This window comes from Pygocentrus nattereri, chromosome 7 (genome assembly GCF_015220715.1).
Source record: "Pygocentrus nattereri isolate fPygNat1 chromosome 7, fPygNat1.pri, whole genome shotgun sequence".
Lineage (NCBI taxonomy): Eukaryota > Metazoa > Chordata > Actinopteri > Characiformes > Serrasalmidae > Pygocentrus > Pygocentrus nattereri.
In genome coordinates, this window is record NC_051217.1 from 32222979 (window position 1) to 32247536 (window position 24558).

Genomic DNA, 24558 nt, shown 5'->3' on the forward strand with positions numbered 1-24558 from the left:
AAACGACCAACGAGCTTGTTTATCCCCTCCATATAACGTGCTGAAGTGAATTTAAGTGTTACGCACTGGAATGCAGGAAAAACACACAGATATGTGCCCTGCAGACTTGGACGCTGTACAGGTGGTGCTACTGAGCACGTCAACAAAACAGAGAGAGGGTGTTTCAGTCTAGTCTAGCATGCGCACACACACACACACACACACACACACACACACACCCCACGTTCTCCTCCAGCTCATGCATTTCATGCTTGACTCACTTCATGTCTGTCACCTTCCACCTTTTGCTTCTCTCTTTAACATTTACCTTCCACTCCTAAGCCCCTCTCTTTTCCCACTCATATATCCTCTCCTTTCCCACTCAATCTTATTCTCTCTTCCTCTCTCCTCTCTTTTCTATCTTTTCTCCAACCCCCACCCTGCTATCCTCTCTTCTTGTTTCTCATAAGATGGGGAACGGTCTGTGAATGAGGAGTAAATTGCTTGCCCTCTCGGTTCAAATCCAATTCGGCTTTGGCTCCAAAGATGGCAGTCGAACAGATTACACGCTTGGCAAGCAGGGTAAGGGGGGCATGGGCCAGGGCTGATGGCTCACCCCTTTTACTCCCTAAACAGATCAGACTGGCATTTGCCCATCAAATCCACCCATCCTGTAACACCCTGGTCCTCAACCTTTTTTCCTGGAGATCTCCTGAGCTGCATGTTTTGGTGTTTTCTCTGCTTTAACACCTGATCCAACTAATGAGCTGATTAACAAGTCATTCCTATACAAAATAATAATATTTATATAAACATTAGATATTGTGAATATCATATAATTTCTGAATATCATTCATTTCTGAGGGGTTGTTTCCAAAATTATTTCCAGAGCAGCGAGGAAAATGACCGCGATACCTATTGAACTGTTAAACCTATCTCAAGTTCTTGCACTTTGTGGTTCAACCAAACAAATCCCAACGTAAACACTAGAGCAAACTGACCATAATCCCCCCATCATACTCTGATTCTGAAGGGTCTTCACCCTGAGCTCTGGATCCACCTTTGTTTCAATTCAGAACTACCGTTTTTAGATCAGATCTGCAATATATCTGATTCCACAAAGCACTCCTCTTTGAAGGATCTGGAAACCAGAATCCAGGCCTGATCCGTAAATCTATCCTGATCCTGAATCCTTAAATTCTGGAAACATTTTTGTAGATTTAAGTAAATTTTTGTTTAATTCTATTTAACTTAACCTTCACCCTAACACTTCCAACTCAAAACCTCAAAAAATGTTAAATCTAACCATAATCCTAATACTTTTCATGATTACTTGGATTTCACCAGAAAGTGTAACAGCTTGAGCATTTTTTGATAAGCTATAAGGGGTCATCAGAACTGTGGCCTACATTCCAAACTGGTAACACATGGACAACAACCAGAGGGCAGTCCTCTTTTGGGATGGTTTGCAAGCTGCTATACTGGTCCTGTTTGTTCCTTGCATGCACAACTAGTGATCCATGATCCTGCAGAAGTGGACAATGAGGCCTCCACATGCTCCTTTAATTACAGACTCCTATATGTGCTGCTTTTACCTGAAACCTATAATTTCAGAGCTTCAGGGGAATATAGCAGCAACCAGCCATCTGTGTTGCTAGCCATACTGGAGAAAGATGTCTTGAACCCCAACACCTATCACTTCACAGAACAACACAATGCCATCTGTGACCACCTACAATTATGCAGATATGCTTCTTTCAGCAAACATCTGGTAGGTGTACTCTGGGTATCCATGTGGTCGGGCACTCATAAACCATCAAACGTGGCTCTGGGTAGACATTTCCAGTTTGTGCCGATCCATGACCAACCACCCAAACCAAATTGCAGCTTTCACAATTACAAAAGTCACCACCAAAACAGTTCCCAGATCAAAGTAAAGGGGACAATTCTACAAATGGCAGTTTGAGACGGATTTCCCACATGCTGTGAGCTGCCTAAAAGCCGTGCCTTCACTTTGAGCCTGCAGGCTCCTGACGTCTGCACTTTTAAAGGACATCCTTTCCAAAGTCACGGCTTTCTGCACAGCACTTGGTTCTGAATTTACAGTAATCTGCCGCTTTCTCCCTTTATGGGTGTGTAACAGCGGATCGTAAAACCTCTGTGCCCCCCTGACTGGAATGAAATACAGCCTCGTGTCTGCGCTTCAGAGGAAATACTATGACTATGTAGACTATGAATATATGAGCATAAAATGGCAGCTAAGAAGGATTAATGTTTACTGATGAGTTTTGCTGCGGTTGATGTGGAAGTGGCCTGGAGACCGCGCTGGCCCTGTGAAGAGTTTTTAAGAGATGAGCATTTGCAGAGCAGAGGGGTCTCTCATGCTTCCTAATGAGATACACACATGCCGTGTCAAAGCGAGAGGAAAAGACTACGGTCAGCAAATTCCAGACACCCGGAGTGTGCACTAATGTGTGCACTGATGCAGGAGCACATAAATGTGCAACAGTCCTCCCTTTAAACCAAACGTAGGTAATAAACCCATGTTTAGTATCTAAAATTTGCTTCCATACATATGGGCCTAATGTAGCCAACAAATAATGGACTCTTATGTACACATATTCTGCAAACTGCATGCCTAAATCATCATACCCATCATCCCCAAAATCACACTGAGCTGTCAAGTAATTTCAAATAGACTGGCTTATGTTATATCTGATGCTAAAGGACAAATTGTTATCTATGAGCAAAAGTATGTTAAATAGGAAATAATTTGCTTGGTCCGTTTATACTGTGGCAAACAATATATTATTCTGGTCTTGGTGTATGGAAAAGTTAGAAATTGGCAAAGCAAGTAAATGAGCGATTTGATTTCTTACATCCACAGGTGGGAAGGTGAGAAGTGGGTTTTTCACATTTGATTTTGTTGTTTATAGTTATCTTTCATATTACAAAATAAATCTTCCATACTGGGATGACAGTCATGAAGATTGAGCTTTTTGGAATTTCAGTGGATTCCCAAATCATTATGGGCTTAATGTAAACCACTTTTCAGTAACCATGATCAGGAAGGTTCAATTGCTCTCTTTCATTCCTCAAGAAACATCTAAAATTATTTCAATATGGAGCAGACAGAGGACAAACCACAACCAAATATATTCTATGCTAAATGTTGGGTAATGTGTCAAAAACTGAGATCACATTTGTTATTAACAGACCTTATAAAAGTGCACACAGTGGAGAACCTTGTAAGTTGTATTTCCCATGGATTTAGCTCAAATACAGCTGAAAAGCCATAAAATCATGTGTAGTGATTTTTAGAAGATAATCTTCCAAATTATGTACTTTTAGTTTCAAGTTCCACATGATGAGTTTTAATGAATGTTTATGAGTGATTGGCAGCAAGTAATCTTGACTGGACCAAAAATAAATTAGTCTAGAAATGCCAAAATGCATTTGTCAGACTTATTTAAAGAGCTCCTTAAAGCTTGAATTTTGTCCATAATTTGTTTCCATGACGATGGGACTATCACTTCCATCACTACACTGGTAAAATCCTGGAAAGTAAAGAAGCAAAGCTCTGATACCAAGCATGTCTTGGCTGACTGTTTACATTTGATATAAAAAGATGTAGGAAAAAACTGTCATTTTTTATTTCAGCACTGAACTATTCCTTCAAGCTAAATAAGTAAACTCAAACTAATGAATTTGCAGGGTTGTGATTCAGACTAGCTGTAATCTCTCATTTTCCACTGTGACACAAGAAGCAGAAGTCCAGCTGCTGCTGCCACCATTGCATGAGGCCTAGAAGTAGTGTGGTATCGTGCAAGCAATCGAAAAGCCCATCTTCTCAAATCAATTTTCTGTCAAATGGAGCCCCTTTTGTTGTCCATAAATGACTTGCTTTCGTCCCTGCAGTTGCGGTAATAAGGCGCGGAGTCCTTCCATTATCCTGCGGCTTAATCCTGGGGCTGGCACTGGAAAGGCCACCAGGCGTGGAAAGGTCGTGCTGCTGGCGGGAAAAGAGAGAGCCAACATTGGGATAACGTTGTGCTAACGCTAATCCGTCAGCACTGATGAGAGAGAGGGGACAATGCCCCGCCAAAAGGTCAGCCTGTGGCAGCTGTATGAAATGGAGTCTCCATCCTCAAAACAAATCACGCTCACTCACTCGGCCAGCCTGGCTGGCTTGGTTTAGCTCGTTCTATCGCTCATTGAGTTTTGCCATTCACCGTCTCCCTCCCTCAGCCGCATATAGCTTCTAAATCTCCAGTCGTACCTCCACACGGCTCCCATCATAGAAAAGGTCAACAAGGGAGAGAAATCATTGACAGGCTCCGAATGAGACATTTTCAAGAGTGCGATGTTGCACTGTTTGTGAATACGTGTGTCTGTGCGGGAGATGATGGAGGTCAAACTGAATCAAAGAGAGCAAGGAAAGCCCCCCTCATCTATTCCCAGGTAGACGGAAATAAATTACATTAATTATGCATGACTCCCATGGTTTATCAGAAAGCAGTCAATTACGATTACGCCGCGCCCTTACAAACCATTTGAACAAACCTATCTCAACTTACGCTTCACGTGGCTTAAACAGAAAAGCTCGGCTTTGTCACAGCAGGTGTGTTAACTGTATGAAATAAAGCTCAGGAATGTTCCTGTTTATCTGTAGTAATCCATCAGTTATGAAATTGAATTGCGCCAGGCTGGCACATACATTATGCATAGTGCTGCTTTAATTTGGGCTGCGTAATGTGGGGAGGAGCAGTTAACCTTCACACGGATTAGCAGGTCCTCAAACAGCGGTGAACACACGCTACAACTGCTTCACACCACTACAGCACAGATCATACATAACTAATGAAAAGGACACACACACACACACACACACACACACACACAAGAAGTCTCGCACATATATAAACATACATTCTTTGTGGAGCTACTGTATATGTGTGTACACATGTACAATCTCCATGTTCTTCCTTTCACACGCTCGTGTACACACTGCACACATACACTCCCCTGCTGCGTGGAGCTGATTGGATAGGAGCTTCACTCTCTCAGGTACTTAATGAAGACACATACACTGGCTAGCTCATTAAAACTCAGGCGGATGATGTCACTTTCATGCCCTCCGGAGCATTTCAGCACAGCTAGTCATTAATTCACTTCATTTCACAAACATTCATTTGTTTCTGGAGCTGCAGGGCACAGAGTGACACTTTCAAACTAGATAAACATCAACAGCGTCTGTGGACTGATCAATACCAATAATACTTCATTTACAGAAGAGGACAATAAAAAGTAACATATAGTGGGTACGGTGTCACCTGTTTCTGCTTTGATCAGAGTTTACTTTCTCTTACGTGATTTTTAATTCATCATAAATAATTTGTAGAAGTCATTAGTACTCGATTGTGCTGAAACAACAGAAAAAATACCATTAAAGCTTCTAAACTCTCATTCAGAACCAGAAGTGAGATTATAAGTAGAATGGGAAATTTGTTTTGTGGAAAGATTTTTTGCATTGATTCCATGTTTTTGTCATTGTTCAACATAAAAACAGACAGAAAACTGTGTAAATAGTATGTTATTATATTTCTTTATAGCAAACCAGCAATAATAACTCTGAACTGGGGTGGGTGATGGAAAAAACAGTGCATCACAATACTTTGTATATGTTTGAATTGGCCTTCAGGTTGTAAGTCACCAAATGTTTCTCCTGATAAAAGTCACAGCTGAGCAGAAGCAAGGCCTACCACCGGGATTCAGGTTTGAATCCCAGCTGAATCATGAGCCATCCACAGACAAGGATTACCAGCCACATTCTCGTTTAGCAGGAAAGGATCAGAGGGGGGTTCATTTGATTTAGTGATGCCAGTGAATGACCCACAGACTGGCCAATGAACTACCTCTCAGAATATCACTGTCTGAGAATTCTGAACCAGCGTGGGCTGCAGGAGACAACCACCGCGGCAGGGAGTTGAGTGTGATATACAAAAGGAATGAAGAGAAAATGAGGGAAAAGCTGCAGACTTGTTTCAGTGTTTGTCTTCATCATAGACACCTGCTGTCATGTAACCTCCTCTCTCCTGTCCTCTTCACTTCTTCTTATATCTTACCTCCTCCTGTCTCCTCTACTGCACACAGTAAACATCCATACGCAAGTAAGTCTACTTTCATACTTTGAGCCTTATTGCAAATCTTCAGTGTGAACACAACTCCATCGTGAAAGGACCCACATTCGCTGAAAAAAGTGATGCATTGAATTTACTTGATTCACGTGTGCATATCACTTCCACATTAACAAAATATATTAGGTCAACACAATTTAGTCATTCAGGTTACCTACAACTGTGCTGATGTAATATGTGGTATTCATGTGGAATTGATAAACACATTTGAATCAAATCAATTCCATGCATTCCATGTTTTAGTGTGCACACACTTTATCACGTTAACTGCAGATTCTGCTGAAACCAGATAAAAATACAATGAATTCCCACCTGACCATTCTCATTAGTCACATGGGCGTTTAAGTGGTACCTTCACATTGCCACTAATCTGATTTTCTTGATGTGACCCAGAACTGATGTTTTCAAAGCTATGTGGATGCACAAATCTTATCTTTTAAAATCAGATCTGATCAAAGCTACTTTGGCTATGTTAACTTTACAAACCTCATTGTTCTGTTTGCTTTTTTCCCCAGATCAGATCTTTTTAACGAGGTGGTTCACATTTGAGTAGGTAAGTTATTGATATCTGTTATTACTGCGAACAAACCTGTATCCTGACATGACCTGCATGCACACATCCTAATTCATTACATCACGAGTCATAAACAACAAAATAATCAGCACAACCAGACGTCGTTATGGAGGTAATATGCTTTAAACAGCTTTCAGCTGTTTATTATTAGAACAAGACAATGGTGAAAAAGGGGTCAGATGCATTTGCTTTTGCAGCGTTTACTAGCACTAACAAGTTAGGTGCTGCTGCCAAATAAACTCTGAATGATGGTGCATGTACAGTGGGAAAAAAAAACAAAACACATGAATTCTGCAAAACACATGAACTCTGACTTTCTCATTAAGGTTACCTGGTTGCAAATGAGGTATGTATCTGATCTAGGACCACATATGAAAAAGAGTCAGATCTGATGTGAAAAGATCAGATTTGCATGTCCATATGGCTCTGAATACGTCCGATTTTTGTAGAATAAGGAATAAAATCGGATTTGTTTCACTTCAGCCTGGTAATGTGAACGTAATATTGGATGTGTGCATGCAGCTTTTCATACATTGTCCCATAATAACGATTCATGCCTGTGCAACCCTAACGGTCAGATCAGTATGTATATTTTTTTTCCACAACGCATGGCTGTACTACCACTACAGGACTACTGATCCTTTGTGCAAAGGCTTGTGCTGCAAGTGTGCTGTTCATTTATTCATTGTTGTTTATGACACATGTGGATCATTTATGTTGCCATAATGATTAGGATGTGTTCATGCTGATCATTTCAGGGTGCAAGTTGGTTCACACCAAAGACAGATATGCACCCTTACGCACACAAATTGGGAACCTGGGAACTGAGCAAGAAGGCTTGTGATGTGAACAGATAGCCAAAGAACTCTAGAACCATGAAAAAAAATTGGCTAGAAATTGATTTGAAATGACCAGATTTGTGTGAAGAAAAACAGATCTCTGTCATATATATAGGTAACAAAATTGCTCTGTGTTCAACCTGGTAATATGAATGTAGCCTTTCATGTAAAATTACATAACTGGTTCATACCCATATGACACAACTGATAACAGTCAGATCATGCTTTTTTCCACTGTGCATGCACAGATCATTAGTATTTCACCTTTTTTCTCTAATCATAAACAGCTGGGAGCTGATCAGAGCTAATAAGTGTGTAATGTGAATACAGTCTAACTCAAATGCACACTGTAACCAAATGGGTTCATTCAAGGTGGCTGATTTGACTGGTGTTCAGTGCCTCCATTTTGCATTCCTTTTCCTCTGCTGTTTTTCTTTCTTCTTCTCCCTCTAACTCCATCCCAGTGCTCTCTTTTCTCCTTGACATTTCTCCCTCACTCTCTTCATCTCCTACCCTGTCCTCCTTTCACCCTGTTTTCACTTTACATCTGTCTGCCACTCTATATACTATCCCTCCCTCTGCCTCTCTCTCTCTCTTTGCTTCTCTTCGCATGACCCTCCAGCCTGCTCACTCATCTTCTTGCCAAGTTGCTCTGCATTTCAAATGAGGATCAATCCACAGACTCTCTCTCTCTCTCTCTCTCTCTCTCTCTCTTTGTATTGACTGGATGGTTCAGGGATAAGTGAGGCAGTGAGTGTTGCTCGCTCCTCCACTCCGAACACATGTAGCCCAATCTGAGACGGGCCAGGCGTGATCGATGGGTCGCCATTAACACTGCCACCATACACATCACTGCAGAGATTTACGACAGAGGAGAGGGAACGATCTGGCACTGAAATCAGCACACATTCACATACAATCTCTCTCTCTCTCTCACACACACACACACACACCCTCAGCTGCACTACAATTAGAATCTACAGCACATCAGCTAAACACATAGACGCACAGTCTCTCTCCTCTCCCTTACACTGACCAGTAAACAAAATATGCAAACAAGGCAGGCAAACTCAAACCTGCAATCTCAGATGTGGCCTCACACACACACACACACGTCCTCCACAGTCTCACAGCAGAGGGGAGGCTGAAAGTGCAGTGAAACAATAGAGCGGGTTACGCTGAGTTCACAGCCATGATGTGGCCACATGCGTTAGCCACGTTTCATTAGCAACTCAGCAGAAACACACACACACACACACACACACACACAAAATCACTGTCACAGTGAGAGCATAACACAGACTATCCCTGCACCATACACTCACTGCACTGCAGTCCACTCTGATACACAACACTCCCCACCCCCCACCCCCCACCCTCCGAAGCAGGAAACTGGTCACAAGCAGAGATAGAAATCTCTGACCTCAAACTGAATCGAAGATGATTCTTTAGGAAATTATTCAATGTATCATTAAATCTTCTATTACAATTCCAAATGATCTTTTAAAAGGAATCACATTCTTTTGGGTTTGCAATTGATCAGATTTGTCTAACCTGCTTTAATTTGACCCTGAATAATAACTGTTTTTCAATTTAAAAGCAGTGTTTGTTATAGCCATATGGATGGACAAATAAGCTTCATCAGAATGTATTTATCACTTTCATTAATGCAATGTTATTATTTCTATGTGAAAGCACACAAGTTCACAAGTATGATAATCACATCAATTCTGTATCGTGAATGCACTGTCCAACTTTTATCACCAACGTCCACAGAGTGTAACACTGACTTCATGTTCCAACCAATAAATGTGTATATCTCATGTATATTATGTTTACATATAATAATTTCAACTCAAATTTTAAGCCCTTTCCTTCTAGCTCTCATTTCATACAGATCATATTTTCCTTTTACAGTAGAGGCTCTCTAGCTTTCCACTTTGCTGTTGCTTTTGTTAGTTTGCTGCTGGTTGATTTATTCAAAGCTCTCCTGCAAGCTGTCTAGAGCATTCTGCTGAAGATATGTGTTTAAAACACTATTTAAGAGCCGTATTTGATCGAGAAGGCTGCAACTGCAATTTCTATCACAGCAACATAAAGGGCTTGAGCAGCTGGGTTTCAGCCTGCACCACTATGGATGGTCTGAAGGATCAAACTAGGAAAATCCAGCAAAATAATTGCATTGTTAATCATTTATTATGCATTATTAATCAATTATAATCAATTATTACTTTAAAAAATCTAAAGAGTTGTACAATCACCTTCAGATCACATCATATCCTATTCAAAATGAAGTGTCTCTGAAATGTTCCTTAGTGTGCTGTGGATAGCGGAGTGCTGGACACTGCTGGATGGAGTTGTGGAAACAGTGGTTGACGCCACGCTGAGTAAAATGACACCAGGCTTTGAAATCAGCAGGACTGAGATTGAGTTTCACACTGTTCACACTAAAACAAATACACTTTCACATACACACACAGGGTAAAACTCCATGAGAAAATAAGGAAGAGAAACCCACACAGTGGTACTGGGTAAGACCATAGAGGTAACAGGTAAAGGGAAAAGAGAGGGAGAGAGAAAGACAGAGAGAGAGAAGGACTGAGAAACAGAGAGAGAGAGAAAGACAGACAGACAGAGTTAGAGAGAGAGAGAGACAAACAGACCCAGACAGAGAGAGAGAGAGAGAGACTCACTGCTCTGCATTGAGTGTGGCATACGAATTCTGTTCCGGTGCTAAAGCCTCTAACGTGCAACACAGAGTAAACACAAAGACAAATTTCACTCACTGCATTCTCTTCTCACTATATATCATAGAGATATTCTTTAATTCTCCTCAAACCTCAACACACAAACACACACACTCACACACAAGATGGAGAGTGAATAGCAGAATGTGCAGCTTTTCCACAGTAACTTCACATTATCACCCTCATGCACACAAACATGCATCTCCTTTCTTTTTTGCATCTTTCCATCGCTCTTGCACAGACATGTGTGGCACATACAAACACACACATCGCCCTACCTTTCACAATGACTCACACTCTGTCACCCACAGACTCATTTGGGTGAGACAGGAGTCTCTAGGGATGACGTGTGCAAGCAGCACCACTGGGAATGCGTGTCTGCTGCACACATAAAACCACTGCTACACACTATTTTGCTTTATTTAAAGCTAACTTACAGCTTAAATTTTGGGGATTTGATGATAACTCTGGTAGAAAGGTCAAATTACACACAACATATTGAAGAACATTTTGTAATGTTGATCATGCTTTGGCCCCCTTTACCAAGAAGATGAATATGATGATTGCCAGCGCATTGAAAGAGCCTGCAAAAAGAACTCAAAACCAGGTAAAGGACAGAAGGTCTTCTGAGGATATAAGTGAATTATCTATTATTGTCAACACATCATCAGTATAGTGCTGATTTTGCAGGAAGATGTATGATGTGGTTTGAAAAACTGGTGAAATTTGAGCCAATGCCTCTGACTTTTAAATTACAATAATCAGGCTTTACAATGTGGCTCGCAGCCATGCACAGAAACCATACTTTAGCTTTTTTTTGCTACATCTTTCAACATTTTTCTGGGGTCTAGGGTCAATTTCTCGATTTTTGCTTATCTTCCTAAATTTAAAGGCACTTGCATATAACACAACATCTGTATGTTTCATATCAAAATTCTCCATTATCTTGACACTACTTCATTGCTGAAGCAGCTATAAACTTTGTGCATGCCATTTCACGTGTGTCTCCAGTGTTGACTGAATGAAAAATGAAGGGTTCCTGACATAATGTGTAAATCTTTAGTGATTTCCTGAGTGTCCATAGGCCAGTTTCACACAAAATGCAGACGGACACACAAATCCACCAGTTGCAAAAGTGAGAGGCAGATAACGTGTATTTCAACCACTCTTCATAGCCTCATAATTCCAGATGTGACCTCATGATAAGCTGGGATTGAAAGGGCAGAAATTCAGGAAATGTTAGTACTGTGTATCTGTGCCATATTATCGCTATGACAGAAAAACATATACAGAAATGCTGAAATTGATGTGCGGGAGAGTTCTTGGAGCCCACAGGGTTAACTAAAAGAGGAAGCAGAAAGTGATATAAATATTTATAACCACATCCAGTTTCATAATATCGATCTATACCTGTAGTGGCTTCACAGCATAAATCCCATCATATCTGTTGAGCTGTCAGCTCAAAACAAATGACTGTGTCAGCTGACCACTGGATTAAAATGCTTCCTGTGTATCTGCATGGGTACTGAGAGAGACCCTCAATCATTAAACATGGATAAAGATGTGTCTAGTATATGTGCTGCCAAGCTAAGAACACTGATCTGTGAGACAGACTGAGGGAAGGAGGAGCTATCCCTAGAGGAACGCACGCATGTTGCAATCCCTCGTGCAAGCTTGCGCTTGCCCATTCACTGCATGCACGGCATCACCCAAGCTCTGCTACAGATAGAGGCTATTATAGTATATGTCACATTTCCCTGAAAACTAATATCTGTGAGATAGCCCACATGGATTCAAAGCTGGCTAGTGGCTTCCAGTTGCCAGGGTAACCAAACACAAATAGCCAGGGTGGGTAACAGCATGATTGAAATGCGACAGCTCACCTCAGCCGCCGATTATTAATATGTATGTGGAGCATCATCTATGACAAGCACCAAATGTCAGGCTTCAGAGCAAGCTTTGTGGGACCGGCTGCGGTGCTCCCTGCAGAGGCCCTCGTTTAACCTCTCGCTATGGAGAAAAGGGAGGTGGGGCGGGCGCAAAACTTTCCGCTCCCATCTGCACTCAAGAGTTGTGCACAGAGCCAGAACATATCTGAGCTTAAATGTGTTAAGAAAATCCAGAATCAGCTGCAGCTTTTTATATGATTAGGTGGGAACTGCTTCAAGATCACTATTCAGATTTAAGCCTTGGGTCTTGGATGTTTACTGTACGTCAGGTTGCATGAGGTGCTGCAACTGAAATCTTGGCCAAATTCTGTGGCCGACTGTGTGACATCAGTTATGCTTACTTGTGACAGATGCCTAAAGTCTAAGTATACACTGAAAAACATGAACTGAACAGCAAATAAGGAGATCTCAGAGCCGTTCATGGCTGGGAAAAAAAGAGCAACATGAATGCTCATTCTCCAGAGTGAGTGTGAGGTAAGTAGGCCAATTTTTCTTTCCATTATAGAAGTGTAATTACACATTCAGCCCACAATTTGATTTGATTTGATTCACATCATACTAACAACACTAGAACTGGGAGGCATCAGGAGTGAGCTGTTGTAGAAAATGTCCATTCGAACAGTTAGTGTTTTTTTTTTAGGCAAAACATCACCACTATTGTGCCAAAGAGAAGACACAATGCAGTCATTTTCTTGCAAGTTACAGCTCCTATGTCTCATGCCAGTTAGTCACACACTCCAGCTACCAGACGCACTAAAGAACATGCCACTACTGACCGTAAATAAAAGAAAAAATTAGATGTATGAATATATACGAATATTTGCAAACATCAACAGCTCTTCAGCATTTCTGAAAAAAAGTGAAATGCCTACTTTTGTAACAGACAGAAATATGTTTTCTGCCTCTCTGCTTCGGATGGCAGACTCTCTTTTCCAACATTTCAAATACAGCCACTCTGTAGCATAGTCAGTCAGGAATCACATATTGTTTATGCATATATAAGGCAGTAAAGTAAACTGCTAGTTTGGGTGTCTGGTTAAGCGCTACACACCACAGCCACTCGTTCTCCTTGTTTGCCTGAATTCAGTATGCACTTTCATTAATGCAGCCACTCGTTGTTTCACTGGTCTGGAGCGCAATTTCACAGGCCTGGGATTTCATGGAAAAGTCACTTTCAAAAAAATGTAAAATAAGCCAGTATACCTCATTATACAACTATCTGCTCCTCCAGGGTCTCGCCTCCACCGATTTGTAACACTGTAAGCTTCTGGCACTGCTTGATATTTAAGTGCCCACTTTTGAATTTAATACATATTTCACTGTCGAATGGTGTTAGAAAATTCAAATATGTTTGAATATATGACAGAACACTAGGGGAAAAATTGACATGTAATTCCTTCATTCTTAAGCCCAATTGACAGCCCTACCCTCCACCCTGTCCAGCAATTGAAACAGACCACCACGTAACCATCACAATACTAACAACGACCAGATATTATTTGCACATTAATTAACGTAGCTAAATTATTCATTAATTTGTTTTACCAAAAAGGACTTACAAGGGAGAAACATACAGTCCTAGTGTACAGCTCAATGCAAGTGCTGCATTACTATGTGCAAGGCAGGCACAGAAAGCAAAAGAAGAACATCCACTGTAAGGTGAAAAGCTACAAGGTCTGGCAAGCACAGAAAAATATGCAAAGTACAATTCAACAATATACAATGAATAGGAAAGACTCATCATACTGAACAATGCCTTAATATCCCACAGCAGTGAGAAAGCATTTTAGCGTAACACGAAAGAACAGGGTCTCCGGTAGCTTCTAAAGATGCCAAGAGATGTACTCATTCCACCACTGAGGAAGCATTTGGAGTGAGACGTTGCTCCAGCTGACATTTATTCACAGACTATGGCAGGTTGGAGCACAGAGTTGGAAGAGTGGTCCTAGGTACATATATGCTGGGATAGCCCTAAGGGCGAACATTAAGGCTTTGTACCTAATGTCAAGCAGCTACTAGAAGCTAATGAATGTATGATGTATATGAATTGAGTGATGCTCCAAGCCAAGCACTGGCTCCAGTCAATATTCATTAAATTATGTATGCGTCAAGGTATGCGTCTGAGCATGTATAAGGCCACATAAGAAGCATTCCTGTGGATATCTATAAGCCCAGCAACGTGGCGAATGTTAAAGAAGACATGCACAGCATGTGCTGACATCGACACTGTCCATAAAAGAACAGCTTTCTAGCATCACTCCAGGAAAAATAGCCTTTCAGTTATACAACAGTCTATTCATAACCACCATTTATGAGACTGATTTATTGTTTTAGTCACTGAATAAATAAATTGGTAGACTGAAAACATTTTATGGCCTACATGCCTTTCTCATAACTGTGAGGATGAGACTTTAGCAGAGAATACAGTCAAGCCATTGTAGACAACTCACACTCTCCCCATTATGTAGTCCACACATGCTCTGCCACAGCGTGATTGAAAGTGAATCTTGGACCGTGTGGCAGTTTGTGAGATGAGAAGGAATAACAGTAGTGGTGTGAGGAGGTGTGAGAAGATGGAACTTAAGGTTCATTTTGTGTACCTGGCCTCAACAGAAACAAAGCTCTTTCTCACTACAAAACTTTCAAAATCTGGTTTGGGTCCATTTAGTAGTATGAAACCCACTGTACTAAACAGCAACATCGTTCTAGCCAGAACTCAAATAAACCAGTCTAGGTGTGTTCACTTCATGACTTTATACCTGCCGCTGATGTCTGTTGTAACACTTCCGATCCTGTTTCTTTTTAAGTACAAGTCCTCACTTAAAAATGTCGAGAATAAGTGTTTTCTATAAGCAATAAACTGAATGACTCTTTTTTTATGAACCTGAATGTGTCTTTGATGCTCACAATTGAAACGATCACTGCAGCAAATTAATGTGTAAGATAGAATCTATATTTGTTTCCAACCTCTTAAGTTTACCTTGCAGTGCAAAGGCTTGCAAATTATTTTTTCAGGTGCAAATTCTCAGATTGTTACCGTTAAATAATAAATTATTGCCTTTTTATTTGTACAGAAAGAATTGTAAAAGCATCAGTGTCGGGTTTTTGGTATTAGGTATGGAGCAGGGTTGTTTTTGACCATTTAGAGGCCCTAAGCAGGTTTGCAAGCCTAAAATAAGAATTACTATTTAATTCAGTAAATAAAAGGCCTGTAAGCGGCTGCTTATACCTGTTATAGCCTGGCTATTGGAATATCAGCCTCAATATTACTTGCTATCACATTTGAAAAAAAAGTAAGTCACACTCTTCTTTGCTACAGACGAACTGAAACAAGCTGAATATGCACGCCACACTTTGGTTATGGAGACCATGGAGATGATGCCACACACGAACAAATTGAAAGGCTGAAGGTGGAGAACTTTCCACAGAACTGCAACCAGGTTAATCCTAGTCCTTACTTAGACAGACAGAACCCAAATTAACCCCAGCTTGGACCCAAGAGATACGACAGCCTGTTTGCCAGTACTGGCCTTTGTTAGTTTTTCCCCCCACCCGTATTCAGACAAGCCCCACCCACCTGACTATGATAATTCAGGCTCAAAAACAGTGCACTGACTGACAGTATTAACTACATCCAGTCCAGTGCAAGAGGTGGGAATTTTCCAGAATACAGGTGGGAAACAAAAAGTAAGGCATGTGGCCTTGCTCTCCCTCTCCACAGGCAGTGCGCTATTTCTATAATTGGCACGCTTCTGAACTTTTCTGTCCCTGAGGACCACTCAATAAATCTCACCCTGCTGGAGTAAAGCGAGGACTTAAAGCTCCATAATAACCAACTGGTGCAGGCTGGGACCAGCTGCTGGAATGAGTGGGTAATATCACAATATGCTATGGTTTTTATGATAAATTTACCTCACAACATGCTGTTCTGAGTATACTCTGGATATTTACACATTCTACATTTTTCTTGTATTTAGGTTTTTCCCTAAAGGTCCATTTATAACAAAAAAATTAATTAATTCGAGTGAATGGTTTGTTTTCTTTAATTTGTGGTCACAATTTCTTATATTGTTCCCTCGTTTTCTTTTAAATGTGCGCACGTTTTCTTTACTTCATGGGTACGTTTTGCTCATTCGTGAACACAATTTTCTAATTCGTTCTCTCGTTCTCTTTTAATTGTTGTCATGTTTCATTTTTAACGGAACGCACGTTGTTTATTTGTGCGCAAGATCAATGTAGCAGATTCAGGTGGTGTTATTTTTTCCTGCGTAAGAGTAGCTAACAGCTCCCTGACACTGTCTGGCAGGTTTTGACGTGTTGGACTGATGTGATGATGGACAGGGATGCTCATCAGGTCTGATTCTGATTTGGGGTGCTATGGGGAAACTGCAGCTCTCAGATTCATCAGTGCAGCTGCAGTTTGGTGATGAAATGAAGGAAGACTACAACTACAATCTTCACTAAACTGCACTTTCTAATGATTATATTTAACAGAGATACAGACGGAGTGCGGCCACTTAGCGCTGTTTCTGCTCCCGTGACAAGCGATGTTAGAGATCATCACACAATTACAGGAAGAAATGATCAGCGTCGACGTTTCACCCAACTCAAATTAAATACACACAGAAACGCTGGGGATGAGGTCAAACGGCGAGAGAGTTTAACAGATCTATGTATTAGATGTAGATACATTAATGTGAGGATGTTGAGATGCTGATTATTTATTCTGTGATGGTCTCTAACACCGCCATTTGACCAGAAGCAGAAACACAGTGGGCCGTTTCCTGTGAAGAGGAGCTGCAGTTTCCTCATAATGCCCCAAATCAAAACCAGAGCTCTGAGCATCTCTGTCCATTACCTCATCAATCTAACACGTCAGAACCGGTCAGACAGTCTCAGGGAGCCGTAACCAAAATACAAACAACGTGCATTCAGTTAAAAATAAAACATGACCACGGTTAAAAGAAAACGAGAGAACCAACTAGGAAATGGTGATCACAAATAAAAAAAAACATACCCACATAGTAAAGAAAAGGTGCGCCTGATTAAAAGAAAATGAGGGAACAATTTAAGAAATCGTGACGATGAATTAGAGAAAAACGAACTGCAAAACATTTGCTATTTATTTTTTTACCTACGTCTCCTCCGGGGCTCTGTACATCTGTGTGGTTTAATGGTAATAATTCCTTTTACGTTATCATTTTCCAGCCTCTCTTTATCCCTTAATCAGCCCTAAATCAGTTTTTGTCACTGTGCCTTTGAGGCTGACATTAGACAAATAAGCTCTGTTCTAACTGGCCTGTATTGGGCCTCATTCAGCTGAAACACTCCCTAGAACTTCACTATGAGTGGGCGGAGCTAAACTGACATCAGAAACAATGAACTCAGATCAGGGTGTTTTCGCAGCTTAGTTTCCCCATATGGAACACATATGGACTCCTTTATTTAAAAAAAAAGTGAGGGAAGTTCAGTTTTCCATATCAGCCCTTTAAAAACACTGATCAACTGCGTGTTTCATTACAAAGAGAGCATTATTAGCCCTGTTTAAACGAATTTAGAGAAGTGTTGATGTGTAAAGCTTTGAATGAAAATAATTTTACTGAAAGTTTTGGATTATATTTTTATTTTTTAGCTTGTTGTTACCAAAACTCAGGAAAACTACATATTATGATGCATATCATGTGTATAAAAATGAACTTTTTGGTATTTTGTCATATATAACCCAGCTCAAGGTTAATTATTTAACCCCTTACCAAGCCATGGGCCTGCCGGCTGGCCCAAGGTTTAAGTACACACTTCTATAACCTAAGTAATCTGCAATTAATGAATAATAAGCCTTAGCATGTAATACGTCTGGCATGTTAAGGGCTGACCAAGACACTCAAAGAACAAAATCGATTCTAGAGAGTATAATCAGAATGTAATCTACAGAAGGTTTATTATTTCCAGAATCTACTCTAGACAATTACAGCTTCTTCTAAACAAAGAACAAAGTACAAATACACTCCAATCTGTTCAGTATAACTAAAATCTGTTAAGTGTGTGTCGAAACACGACAAAACAAGCGGACATCACACATCAAAAAAGTAGGCATGCATTTCCGCACTTCAGGATACTTAAGGGAGTTTTTTTATGATACACATTGTGTCACAGCATTTATTTTTTCTGACATCAAATAAATCAGAACAGACAAAGTAGTGCCACATTTTAAAAAATACTATCCAAAACTATGAATCCAATTACAAGCATTCAACAATTCACACACTACGTTACACCACATCCAATTAAACAGGACTAACTGTGCTCTCTTTTTAATGCAATAAAACATGCTAACAACTGAAGACTCTTAATTTGGCAGTCTCAAACGTTTGTTCCAGAGGCTACTTTCACAGAAGGGATGTTTTAATGTCAGCATGATTATATCTTAAAAATGCCCAAATCAGTGTCTCACTGTAACATTCACAGCTGAAGGGAACTCACACTACAGGCAACATACAGAAGGTCTACAGCTGCAAAGCAGACATTTTTAGCAGAGAAAAGAAAAATGAATGAGTATTTAGCTTTTCTTCAACTTCTGTCAGTGCAGGAATTTATTTATGAGAGCTGGTACAGTATAAGCACAATAATAGCTCTGGAAATCCAATCCAGTGCACATTCTCTCCAGCTGGCATCAGTCAGTTCACAGCGTTACAACATCCAGATCAGATCATACAGACAACACGAGAGTCTACTAGTGTCATTCGGAGCCTGAGCTACAGACACACCATGAAACAGTTAAGGTACAGTAATACAGCACTACAGTAATACAGCACTACAGTACTACAGTAATACAGCACTACAGTACTAGAGTAATACAGCACTACAGTACTACAGCACTACAGTAATACAGCACTACAGTGCTACAGCACTACAGTACTACAGTAAAACAGCACTACAGTACTACAGTAATACTGCACTACAGTACTACAGCACTACAGTAGTACAGCAGTACAGCACTACAGCAGTACAGCACTACAGTACTGCAGTAATACAGCACTACAGTACTACAGCACTACAGTAATACAGCACTACAGTACAACAGCACTACAGCAGTACACCACTACAGTACTACAGCACTACAGTACTACAGTAATACAGCACTACAGTACTACAGTAATACAGCACTACAGTACTACAGCACTACAGTAATACAATAATACAGCACTACAGTAATACAGCACTACAGTACTACAGCACTACAGTAATAGAGCACTACAGTAATACAGCACTACAGTAATACAATAATACAGCACTACAGTAATACAGCACTACAGTACTACAGCACTACAGTACTACAATAATACAGCACTACAGTACTACAGCACTACAGTTAATACAGCACTACAGTACTACAGCACTACAGTAATACAATAATACAGCACTACAGTAATACAGCACTACAGTACTACAATAATACAGCACTACAGTACTACAGCACTACAGTAATACAGCACTACAGTTAATACAGCACTACAGTAATACAGCACTACAGTAATACAATAATACAGCACTACAGTAATACAGCACTACAGTACTACAATAATACAGCACTACAGTACTACAGCACTACAGTAATACAGCACTACAGTTAATACAGCACTACAGTAATACAGCACTACAGTAATACAGCACTACAGCTGGCTGACAGAGCAAGCCGCCGCCGCCGCTGCTGCAATAGCGCGCTAGTCAAAGTCTGAGTAACGTCTCTAAGAGTTTTGTCAGGCGCTGTAACTTACAAAAAGACCAGATAAATATGACGGTTTATCATTTCCTTACCGGCACAGACATCCTGCCGTCTCTTTCAGTCCTCTGAGGCTTGCCGAAGACTCTAACCGACCAGGCTGCTTTCTTCTACGTCTTCAGAGAGGAAAAACCAGGCGACCGTCTCTTCAGCACTCCTTCAGTGTGTGTCTACTCCATGCTCTCCTCGGTGCGCTGTGATCCGCGGAGCTCTCTCTCTCTCACACACACACACACAGCTGCTAGACTCTGAGCTACAACGTCAAGAATATTTTCCGACCCACCAGAGCCCGGCGCAGTCCACCTCATACGTGGAGGTTTCACAAAGCCCAGTGGACCAGTCCTCTTTCTTAGTGTCACTCGACTCGACGAGTCCTCAGCTCGCTGAAAACACGGCGACCCGCCGCAGACTGCTGACACTGAGCGGTTAGCTTAACGGCTAGTTTACATTCACACTCGCTGAGCGTGTCAGTAATGCGAATGTGTGGAGTTGTAGACCGTCAGCTCGATGCAGAGCAGAGTCGCTCTCTCTCTCGCTCTCTCTCGCTCTCTCTCTCTCTCTCTCTCAATGATGGAATCATCAAGTTCTGTTTAAAGGGGCAGGCTCTCTCTAAAAGGAGCCGTGTTTGATTTTGAATATTCTGATTTACGAGGCTAAACCGTTGGTATAGGCTCCAGTACCCCCACGCGACCCTGAGGGAGAACTGTGTGTGTGTGTGTACGAGGTTAAGTGCTTCTGGTGAAGGAATGCTTGAGGCACCTTTGCAAACGTCATAACACTTTGAGCTGGAGGGATGGATAATCATTCACTGGGGAAATATCAATATATCAGTGATCAAAAGGTGAAAGGCACCTGGTGCTTATTAAAAAAGACAGAAGAAGGAGATGCAGAGAATGTAACGTCATCATGAATATTTGATTGCTGCAGCAAGGTCCACTGATATGACATACAGTCTTCAACTTCCAAAGTTACACCTCTGAACAGAACAAACTCAACTAAGCACTCACCACAAATCTTAGCATATGAGCTGTTCTTAGCAGGATATTGTAGCATCAGCTCAGTAGAAGATAGAAAACATTGTGCATTTGGGCAAATACTCTTTTGAGCAGGTACTTCAATGACAGCAACAAATACCCAGCGCTTCCCCAACGTGAAACACAGGGAGGGAGTAACACAGGAAAATAACACAACTTGTTACACTACAAGGCCAACCCTCCTCATATACTATTACCCCAAGGGTCGGCTGACCCAGTGTCCCACACAGACCTAACAAAATCTCTAGGAAAGCACGGTTCCCGCCTGTTTACCATCCAAGCCAGCACAAGTGTGGCAGGGTGCCTGCCGAGGCGAGCGCCCCTAGTCCTTTTGCGACTGTGCCCTTGGTGTAGGGAGCCTCTTGGCCCAGCACATTATATGCAGATGGTAACGGGGCTCCTTGGAACATCCCATCCATTACGTTGTCAATGGAGGCTAGGCTGTTGCTTGTATGCGCTGCCCATGGCCCTTGGAGATCCATCCACTGATGCTAGAGTTGCATGTTCAGCACCTCCAGCGTTGGCGGCTTCACCCACGAAAAGCTGTGCTGCCCTTGACCTGACAACCTGCCCCATCACTGGGGATGCACTAGCCAGTTCTGATGCTGCGTGTTCAGCTCTTCCAGAATGAGGAGCTCACCCCAAGAGGAACGAAGGCCAAGCTGCCAGGTAGCCCCAACTCTCTACCTTGGGTCTGACCCCTAGCTGCCGCAGCCAGCTTCACCTGGCCCATCTCCAATCCCAGTGTGTCGTTCCTGAGGTCAAGCCCTGACTGAGGAAGTCCAAACCAAGAATGCACAAACCCTGTATAGGAGCAAGCCAGAACTCATGTACTTGGCTCAGGCTTACTATAACCCAGGAGCCACCTCTTCCCTCTCATGTTGAGGGACAGACTTCGGTTGGACAGTCGTCGCTTCCCAGCTGTCAGGTGTGGCACTCTAGGTGCAAGGGATCACACCTGGATTTAGCAGCTACACTGATGAGTGAGTGAGGACAGTGAGCTGTTTTCTGTCTATTCTACGCTCAACCCAAAGTTTGTGGCAGTGGCTGATTTTCCTAGCTGGTTTCTCCGCCGGAGTAAAGTTCCCAGGTGTCTTTTCACCACTGAAGTGTGAGAAGCAGATGCACACCGTCTGCCTCTCACTTGGATCCAACTGGGCTCCACTGCCAAGCCTCATTGCAATGTTTCCTTCGCCGTTTTCCCTAGCCAGCCACCTTGCCTTGTTGATGCACCCTTTGACTTCTTCCAACTTGGTGACCTTCTCACACTGCCAACACCATTGTAGTGTTGATGCAGTAGAAGATGCAGAAAAACTGTGTGTACAGGCAATTTGTCTTGTATTTTTAACAAGCACTTCAATGGCAGCAAGAAATGTCCAATCCAGCACCTCCCCAACACAAAACACAGGGAGGGGGTAACGTGGGAGGATACAACATATGAGGAGGGTAGACACTGATACTTCTAACTACTTGTTACACTACAAAGCCCACCCGCCTTGGACACAATTGCTCCAGCAAAGACTCCACACTAACAACAGCATCACCATCAACAATGCTCTCTTTTTACACCAAGAGTGTGGCGCCTCTGTCACCCCCTAAGCTCCTCATGGCAGTGTGGCCAGTAGCAGCAACACATAATCATAATTTGAGCTGTTGGAAGTGAGTTCTTCTGCTTTGCCTTATAGAATATGAATATTTGGTATTCTTTCATGTCAGATGTCTATTTTAGTCTTCAAACATGACACCCTTCAAAAAAGTCTTAAGCACTCAATTTAATGAAACACTTGCAGTGTTATGATGTGAGCTTGACAGGGCAGGGTGCTTCACAACACAAGTTCATGCAGAGGTGAAAGCAGTTTAGCATAATCAAACGTGGAACTATCACTTCATCAGAGCCAAAATTTTGTATCGGGGAGGGTATTTAACAGTGGAGGATTTCTCAGCTAGCTGGATAACTTAAACCAAAGGTAAAGATTATCTGATGTCTTGTAGTGCTTGGTCTGGTCTACTGCTTAGAAAACTACTTAGCTTTAAAGTGAGCTATTTTTAATTGAAGCAATTAATTCACGATGAATATCTAAAAGTAGCCCATCAGCTCAAACACTCTGCTACCCCACAGGAAGAAATTCACAGCTAACAACAGCACATCGCCCAGTGTGCATGTGCTATTTCAGGATAGATTTGTTACAAGATTGGATCTGATTCATTCTTTTTCTCTTGTACTGATACCTGGCATTATGTTGGTGTCAGCGGTACATGCCATTGAATAAACTGCCATAATAGATGTTATATTTCAGAAGGAAAGTTTTGTAATGACTTTTTTTGAGCCTTCATTGGGAACACATCAGCCTCTGCCTTTAAGGCACTATATTTAAAAAGTAGTGGAAATAAAAAAAAACTCCTGCATCACTTTTGCAGAAACAGAACAGTAGGGTTTCTACTAGATGGTATGTAGCTAGGGACTTTTACCAGAGGCATTGTTCCCAAGGCGCTTTCTGACAGCAGCAGCCTTGAGCACTGCAAATATCTTTTAATTATACAGTCATCCAGGGTGCAGAAGGACAAGAGTTCGATCCTGACCTTCAGATATGTGTATCACATCTCCCCTTCTTGTTGTAATCTGCCCTTGTGTGTATCGAAAAGAGTTTCTTTTGAGAAAAGTGAAACTGTTAGGTCTATGCGTGTGATTAGGCTGTAGAACGGGGGCTCCTGCCACAGAAACACCTTCTTCAGCTCATTAAAACAGTGCAGAGCATCAGAACAGGTATCTTAGATGTGGGTTAGGACAAAGTCTTATAGTGCAGAACCCCTGGAGATGGACTGCCATGGTGTAGAGAATGAGGCTTTGTACTTACCTACAAGAAAATACATTCAGCCTTTGTTGAGAACACTCTTTGGAAATACAGGGTAATTGGTTTGACAGGACATGAACTGAGGTCCCATTGCAGGACAGCCAGTCCTCTGGTCCTATATTCCAGTGGTTCTCATGCTTGGGGGTGTGACCCTGGCTGTAAGATGGTTATTTTATGGTGGCCTACACTTTGGATGACATAACTTTCAAAATGACCTTCCCATAAAATGTATTATTTTATAATATTATCACAAGCTAAAAGAGACTGACTTTGTGAAAGTACAAACACTGAGCTGGAGTAGAAAAAACACCCTCAAACTGGCACCTTTGGAAGTGATGTACAGCAGTGCTTAGCCAAGCAGCTAACCTAATAGCTAACTTTGCTACATGTTTCGTATATCAGCCTTAAATTATGTGTAAAAAATAATTGCTTTTGTTCATTAACAAAATAGCTGTTTTCATCTTAATACTGAAAATATTTAAAATCAAATAGATTTTTTTGTTTTTTATTTATTTACGTTCTGCAATCATGCCTGGTAGCCGTGATGTGTGATACTGACACTAACTCCCCGACAAGACTAGTGTCTTTCGGGAGAAACGTGAAGAAG

The 24558-nt window shown here is 41.5% G+C and overlaps 1 protein-coding gene across 1 annotated transcript in view; it reads right to left on the minus strand.

The window, feature by feature from the left end:
* bcar1 (BCAR1 scaffold protein, Cas family member) overlaps positions 1–20596 on the minus strand; it is a 98392-nt gene extending 77796 nt beyond the window's left edge. Inside the window, exon 1 of the mRNA XM_017704206.2 lies at positions 20101–20596. Coding sequence (XP_017559695.1) covers positions 20101–20112 — 12 coding nt within the window. The 5' untranslated portion in view covers positions 20113–20596. The remainder of the gene's footprint in view (positions 1–20100) is intronic.
* Between the last annotated feature and the right edge of the window lie 3962 nt (positions 20597–24558).